Source organism: Trematomus bernacchii, unplaced genomic scaffold (assembly GCF_902827165.1).
Source record: "Trematomus bernacchii unplaced genomic scaffold, fTreBer1.1, whole genome shotgun sequence".
Taxonomy (NCBI): Eukaryota; Metazoa; Chordata; class Actinopteri; order Perciformes; family Nototheniidae; genus Trematomus; species Trematomus bernacchii.
In genome coordinates, this window is record NW_022987851.1 from 9,597,688 (window position 1) to 9,605,973 (window position 8,286).

Here is an 8,286-nt window from a genome sequence, read left to right on the forward strand (position 1 = left end):
TGGGAGATAGACTGACACACAGAGCACCCTATACAGGTTATATACAGGGTGGCTACAATACTGTAAGTGTTCCCATCTTAATACTAAATGCTTATTGTACTGATGGTGGGTGAAAATACTTGTTTGCAATTTAGATTCAATTATGACTTATCAGAGCTTTGGGTGATATTGTTGTGGCAGCTTAAATAATATTTCCCCGGTGATTCTTAGGTTATGTTGCAAAATCCACAAACACAGTATTTGTCTTACATACCTTTAAAGCATGCACGCATGGCGCCCCTTTATATGAGAGCCCTATTTGAGCTACATACAGACTTATAAATACAACAAAAAACAAATAAAACAGCTCCTTGCTATAACCACATTCCAGAAGCAGGTTCTCTCCATACAAACAGGAAATCACATCACCCTCCACAGCAGGGAATCTAACAAATGGGTGACCTGAGGACTGAGGGTCGGTTCCTGCTTTTCCCATACTCCAGAAGTCCTGTCTCACACATACGACCAAAGTTAATGGTTATCTGCAGTGTAATACATGCATTATATCTTACAGGTTACCACATATTTACCAATGATAAGAATAAGAGCCTCATTGACTCTCATGACTGGCCTGTTTTCAGAGCAGATAAATGCAAGCGCTGGCCTAAAGTAGGTTGGTTTAGCATAAGTGGCTACACAAAGTATGTGTATGGCTCAGAGCTAGCTGTGTATGGCTCAGAGCTAGCTGGAATTTCAGGACAACAAAGACTAGAGCAACTGGTTACCTTCAACATAATCAAAACAGCACAGCAAAGACAACATCATTTTGATAACAGAACTGTTACTTTTTCCAGCCAGGCTCTCAAAACAACTGAAACACCATGCTAACAAAGGAATCCCTCTTCCATGTACATGATAAAATAACAACTACTGTAACTAAGCATAGCACCAAACCAGTCTCACGGCATTTTGTGTTATAGTCACGAAATTAATTTAATCTATTGACTCGTGTTCACCAACACGATTTTCGCATTTTTTTCGTGTCACACAGAACGATTTTAAAAGCAATGTATTTATATTGGTAGTATGTTTCGTGCCTGCACCACGTCTTTTTGTCCGGTCGGGTCTTGGAATACCAGAAGCTGTGTGGTTCATACAAACATTTTCTTACTCAATATCTTACCCTAAGCCTAACCCTATCCCTTTTATTTTAAACTGTATAATGTCTGAGTTTTTTTGCCGCCCGCGAGGAAAATAAATGGGGCAAAGAGCCTCAGAATACTGAAATCTGTTTTTTTTGTCACCTTTTTTTCCTTCTAATTTGTTATTATTTGGTGCAGGCACGAAACTACCAATATAAATACATTGCTTCTAAAATCGTTGTGTGTCAGAATACTGAAATCTGTATTTTTTAAATCTGTTTTTCCTTCTAATTTGTTATGATTTACATTGCTTTTAAAATCGTTCTGTGTGACACGAAAAAAATGGCAAAATCGTGTTGGTATCATAGACTGTATATATAAAGGTTGGTATACACGAATCAATAGATTAATTTCGTGACTACATCACGAAATGCCGTGAGACTGTGATAGCACAGCATTAGCACAGCCACGAAACATGGTTTAGCAAACGGTTGTGACAATCTGATAATTACTGGACCCCAAAGCAGAGACTGGCACATGTAAGGATCTTTAGGAGTTTAATACAAAAATGCAAACAAAAAGGAAGGCAGTAAAGGAGGGGAGCTGGCTGGTAGCAGAGAGAGTCATCCAAGAAAAAACACTAGAGGATCTGGAGACACAGGGCTAAGGGCTGCAGAGAGGCCCTCTGGATCATCCAACAACATGTAATTATTTGGCAGATTCGTCGAGTGAGGACCGGGCTTTTATGGAGCAGGTTGATGAGGTGAGTGGAAACAGGTGTGCCTTATCTGTAGCCAGGCGAATGCCAACCACACATAAGCCCTGCAGAGAAGGAGAACCAGAAGTGATGGGGGAGAGAGCAAACACAACAAAAGCAATGCAGAGATATAATATTACTAAGTTTTTAAGATAATTTTGTTGCAGATGTCCCAGAGGCCATGTTTGTAGTCTTCTCTTGTTAACCATTATGATTCAATAGGAAATCCTATTCATCTGGATTTGTGAAGAATAATATGAGTCGACAGGAGGGTGAGAGTTAGTGGGGCAATGATTCTCAACATGACAACCATACGTTTTCCACATTTTAATTTCTTGCATAAAACAATATTATAAGAACAACAGGGCAAAGTATTAAGATGCACTTATAGTATTCCATCTTGGATTCACTTAGCACTGGGGTTGTATTTCCTTAAAATTGATTGGGAACCACAACCCTGTGTTGTAAAATGATGATACATTTTCCTTGTATTATTGTCTGTACATCCCTAAATATAAGTCACTGTTGAGATCTCCATCAAAAATATTTTTCCAAAACGTTTTACTATTGAATGATGTATAAAAACTATCACGTCCTTCCTTTCCCCCTCTTGAGCCACATTCCCCCGTTCATTGTCATTCTTTTCCTGCAGTTTTTTTTTATCCTATCCAAGTCACCTCCCTCCCACATCCAGCCACTCCCTCCTGAATAGATAATTACCTTCCAACTTCATTACCTTCGCTGCCCACCTTCTTACCGGTTCTCACGTCTTTAATAAATCAATTCATAATAATCCTTTTTCCATTTACACCTGTTTGCTATTTGGTCAAAGTGACTGTTGCTTCTTGCCATAAGCTTTTGAGCTACTGATCCCTGTTATCTTGTAACCTGGAACTGTGGGACTGCCTTCTTGGTTTTGAACTTTGCCCGACTTGTTTCTCTGTGAGCTTTGGTATATTCTACTTTAATCAATACACTGATCCCGTCAGCCTGAGTCATTCATACGCATTGACAATAAATCATTGAACTCTAACACTCTTCCTGGATTGTTTATGTTTGTGTCCGAGGTCACAGGGTCATATAGGCTAAGGTAATCCATTATCATTCATAACCACTTGTGCTATTTTGTTGACAAAAATTAAATTAAAATAAAGTAAATTAAAAATAAAGGGTGGGGTTTTAAAAGTTGAGCACGTAAAGTTTAATATAGCTCCTCATGCTCCAAAAATGTAATTATTTTAAAAAGTATTCATGTACGCGCCACGTCAAGGAAAACCATATACATAAAGGGCTGGGTGGACCATCCTTATTATACTTTAGTTTATGTTCAAATGCAGTCTCCACTTTGTCCAATACTAAACAAATTCATCAAAACAGTCTGAAAGAAATGTCTCCTAAATGTCTTTTTTTACAATCCCTGTCAAACACTTTTCTTGAGCATAAAGTTTGGTCACAGCATTTATTAAATGAAACTATTATCTCTAATCCCATACTTCATTTATGTTATATGTTTCATTTCAATTAACTTTTAGACATTTACAAAACACGTGAAAATAATGAATTATCACATCATCACAATCAATGCCAACCGTCTAGTCTGCCATTTTGTACATGTTTTATCTTTGGAGTAATGGTAAACCTGAGCAGTGAATCATTGACCCAAACCATGTTGTAGGCAGTGCATTGTTTTTGATTTGTTTAACCAAGATCAAAACATTCTTGCTTTCAAGTCTTTGTTGCGACTGCAAGCTTTGTTCTGGTTTTTCACAATCAGCGTTGTTTCAGCTGGTGTTGGCTTGATTCCAGAGCAGCTGTGACAGCAGCACATATTTCTATCCTCTCCAACATCCTGGAGGGCCACGAAGACAAGACAAGACAAGACGGACAGAAAAGACAGATAATCCAGGAGAAGGACCTGCAATAATGCCAGCAGACATGGAGGGGTCCAGTGACAGGAATTTCATCTGCAGGTGGGTGCACCGCAGGGTTCCTGCGGCCCACAGAGAGGAACTGTACCACATCCTGAGGATGACAGGGCCTCTGGTAAGGCACTGTTTTCATACCTTTTTCTGTCGCTAAGGAATTGTGTGGATTGAGGCTGTTATTGCTAAAATGTTGATGAAAAGATTGATGAACATTTTTACTTTGCCAAAGAATAGGTTAAAATGTCAGGCAAACAGCTCTGAGACTGAGGAGCAGAAATCAATTGGCCTGAAACATTGTTGGCAGGTTTTACACAGAGGCTGCGAGGTGGCTGCAAGATGCCAAAGATTTGTCAGTTTGTTTTGTCATTTGCCAAGCGCGGCCTGAGAGCCATGCTAATTAATTGCAACTTGTATTTACTGAAATGTACAAAGTATCATCTGTGAGCTAGTACTGTAACTGCATCAAGTGAACCATTGTCGATGTTTCTCTTTCTAGCTGTGCTCTCGAATCCTCAATTACCTGTTGCCATTTGTGGTTACAATGTTCTCTGGGCGTCTGGGAAATGAAGTGATGGCTGGCTATGGATTAGCTTGTGCTGTAAGTGCTAATCATGCTTGATTTGTGCAAGTTATCAAGAGAATAAGAAAATCATGATTCAATCAATATGTAGTATTTTTACTTGTATGATTCATATTAATATTGCTTGCATCAGAGTATTTGAGTGTACAAAAGACTCATTCAATCAAATATGTTTCATATTCATTTCAGACCATTAATGTCACCACTGCAGCAACAGGAACTGGTCTGGGGCTGGCGTGTGATACTTTGGTGTCTCAGGTTTGCCCAATGATTATTTTCCTCCAGACGCCAACTGTTTATAACACCCTTTTCTAAAATGTTGAACATGGTCTGTTCTGTTTGCAGACATTTGGTGGTAAGAACCTGCGTCGGGTGGGAGTGATCCTGCAGCGGGGCATCATCATCCTGCTGTTGTTCTGTCTGCCCTGCTGGGGTCTGCTCATTAATGCCCAGGCCATCCTATTGTGCATGGGCCAGAGCCCTGAGGTGACCAGGTAACTAACAGCACCAAACATGAAGTGATACTATTGCTATTGGTGGGGAAAAGTTTAAACCCCCATTCACTGGAATCAGTTTTCCAAATGTTAAACAAATGACCAATTGTATAAAGTATATATCACAGTTTAATTGCACAAATTATTTAAAGGTTTTAAAATGTCTCTTTAAAGCTGTATTATTTATCTTTGGCCACAAGGAAACAGGATAACACTATCATCCTAATGGTGGCATGATATCAATTAGATTGAATGATATTGATCAGTGTAATTGATTGATAAGTGCCTGTTTGTTTTTTAATTAAAATATCTTGATTTCAGAATAGCCCAAGTGTATATTACAAGCTTCCTTCCTGCAGTACCAGTGAGTCTTACCTTTTCTCTAACCTTTCAGCTGAATATTACACACGTTTCCATTATTTTTCAGTTTTTTCAGCTCCATAAGCTGTAAAATAAATAAGAACCAACTTAATGACATCATGTTTCTCTGTAGGCAATATTTCTACAACTTCTTCAAGTGTCTTACCTGCAGAACCAGGTGCATTTATGTTATAAACCCTGTATCATGTTTCAGTTTATAAAACCGTAGTACATTTTTTTCAATATGATGCAATAAGTGGTCCTCATTGCATCATCTGCTGTTTGTGTACTCAGGGTATAATACTGCCACAAATGTACGCTGCTGCTATGGCAAACATAGCAAACTTGGTGACAAACTACATCTTAATATACTGGTTGGATCTGGGTGTAAGGTAAGTGTCCTCACATATTTCAGTTTGAATCTGATTTCAACTATAACACACTGATATCACCCTGTCTGTGTGCATGTCTTACAGCGGATCTGCAGCAGCCAATGCTCTGTCTCAGATTTACATCTGTGTATTTCTGTTTGCTTACATTCGCTGGAAGAAGCTCCATGTAAAAACATGGGGAGGTGAGGGACAGTTATATTTGGAAGATAGTTGTGGTGACCTTACGATCTCATGGAACAATTTGTTGATCTTCCAAGTTTTTTCCCTGTTCACAACTAAGTCTCTCTCCCCCTGCAGGCTGGTCTGTAGAATCGCTGCAGCACTGGGGCTCCTACATGAAACTGGCCGTTCCCAGTACAATGATGAAGTGCTTTGAGTGGTGGCTTTATGAGTTTGGTGTATTCTTTGCAGGTAACACAACTAATATATATTAGTAAGACATTTGATTTTATGAAACTAGATTAAATTCTTAAATTGTGATTCTTGTCTCTGATAATCAGGAATGCTGGGTGAAGACCAGCTGGCAGCCCAACATGCTGTGATAATGGTGGCTTTCATCACCTACATGGTACTAACCACAACTCAGAGCATTATATTCTTACTTTTAAACTTTCTGTAAACATATTTGATCTCAAGGAATGTTCAATTTGAGTCAGCGTACTTCCAAAGACTCTAAAGAGCCGACTCTTTTTAATACTTTTTCTTTAAAAAAAATAAATCCATAGTTCCCTCTAGGTATTCAAGCTGCAGCATGCGCCCGAGTGGGAAATGCCCTCGGTGCGGGAGACACTGCCAGGGCCCTCCTCACCAGCAAGATCTCTTTCGCTCTTGCAGGTCAGTTATAAAAATGTTGTTAATCTGTAATTTCATTTCTTCAACATTTTACATTTGACAGATTTCACTGCCGCTCTTTTCCAGCAAGCATCGCAGTTGTGGAAGGTGTTGTGCTCGGCTCTACTAAAACAGTGATTGGCTACATCTTTACCTCTGATGAGTGAGAACTGCACTCACTATTCAATAACTGTAAAACTACGATTTTTATACTGCTATTGCTACATACAAATATTGAACAAGAAAAATAGATGTTAATTATAAAAACTTTTTTCAGGAAGATCATAGGTCTGGTTTCGCACTTGATAAATGCTTACTGTTTCCTTCAGTTCTTTGATGGTATTGTGGTGAGTCGACCATTTTTTGTTAGTTAAGCATACATAGTATATTACCAGATTATATTTGCATTGTGCGAGCATAACCAGGCAAATATAATTTATTTTAGCTATCCCGAAAATACAATATATCGGCCAATGGAGAAACTGCTTAATGATTTGAGATATTTTTATTTACATCCTAGTGTGTGTGCACAGGCATCTTCTTGGGAACAGGCAAACAGAAGATTCCTGCTGTGGCCAACTTCCTTGGATACTACGGCATAGCACTTCCAATCGGCGTTACTTTGACCTTTGTTGCAAAAATGGGAATAATTGGTAATTACATGAAGTGACCTTTTACTTAATAAAAAAACATTCACTTGAAACCTTCTCTTCCCATAAAAGACACATTTTTCTTTGCAGGTTTTTGGCTGGGACTACTCATGTGTGTCATTGTATTATCCACCTTCTACACCATTGTCATCTTCAAGCTCAACTGGAAGACAATTACAGAGGAGGCACGTTCAGCAGCGTCTCATGATTTGGACTTACTTACACATTTTGCATTTAAAACCTATTGTAAGATTTTGAGAAATGTAAAGTTGTTGTTTGTATTTGTTTGCAGGCTGTGGAGCGAGCGCAGAAAAACACTCCCATGACTTTATTAAGCACAGATGCCCTGTCAGACACTGCGGGTGACAACACTGATTACCAGAGAGCGAGTAATGGGAATGTAAGTGGCCAAACCCAACAATTAATCTATATTTTCAAAGCCTGCTTCCTCTTGTTATCAATTGACATATTTGCTATCTTTGGCTAGTTTGACACTGCTCGCCATCTATATGACTCAACCAAGTAAAATAACGGGCACTGTCTTTCTCCAAAGTCAGTGGACGGCTACATGTCTGTGAGCTCCGGTTGCCATAACGGGAACACAGAGACAGAGAGGGGACATGTGGTCCAGCAGCTGAAGGGAGGCCGTCTCTCCACTACACAGCTGATCCTCAGACGAGGCCCCGTTATGTTTGCGGCAGTTTCACTTCTGGCTGTGGGAGCAAGCGTGCACTTCCTGGTGCCTTTGCCAGAGATGCTGCATTCAGAGGCCAACTTTACTTTGGACTGGACCAATACGACATATACCCCTGATGAAACGTTCTCCACTGCACTGGTCCCAATAGAAGGATAACCATAAGATCATTAATCACTAAATCATTGTTCCCACTCAATGTCATAAAATATTATGAATTATTGGCAATGGATGAAATAATATTTTCCATTACGCAATTAATTTATTAATGGATAATTACATATTTATGTTACATCTGCATTTGTGTTTCCAAAAGTCCAAATAAAATGTTGATTCCAAGAATACCACAAAACTTTATTTATTAAATACAAATGTTTTGGCAATGTCTGTAGTTTGACTTAATTTCTTTGACAGAATGTGTTTGTGAGAGGATTCACTAATGACCGTAGCAGATGCAAAGGGTCATCTAGTAAAATAATGAC

At 39.0% G+C, this 8,286-nt stretch overlaps 1 protein-coding gene across 1 annotated transcript; it reads left to right on the forward strand.

The window, feature by feature from the left end:
• Positions 1-3,678: 3,678 nt before the first annotated feature.
• LOC117469022 (multidrug and toxin extrusion protein 1-like) lies at positions 3,679-8,164 on the forward strand (the record flags this gene model as incomplete). The annotated part of the gene is made up of 17 exons (XM_034113416.1): positions 3,679-3,921; positions 4,300-4,401; positions 4,573-4,641; positions 4,729-4,877; positions 5,199-5,241; positions 5,371-5,415; positions 5,532-5,629; positions 5,714-5,811; positions 5,927-6,040; positions 6,130-6,197; positions 6,355-6,463; positions 6,548-6,623; positions 6,738-6,807; positions 6,981-7,113; positions 7,201-7,295; positions 7,403-7,510; positions 7,664-8,164. Coding segments are annotated over 17 exons (1,920 nt in total), but the record flags the coding sequence as incomplete, so codon positions are not given.
• Between the last annotated feature and the right edge of the window lie 122 nt (positions 8,165-8,286).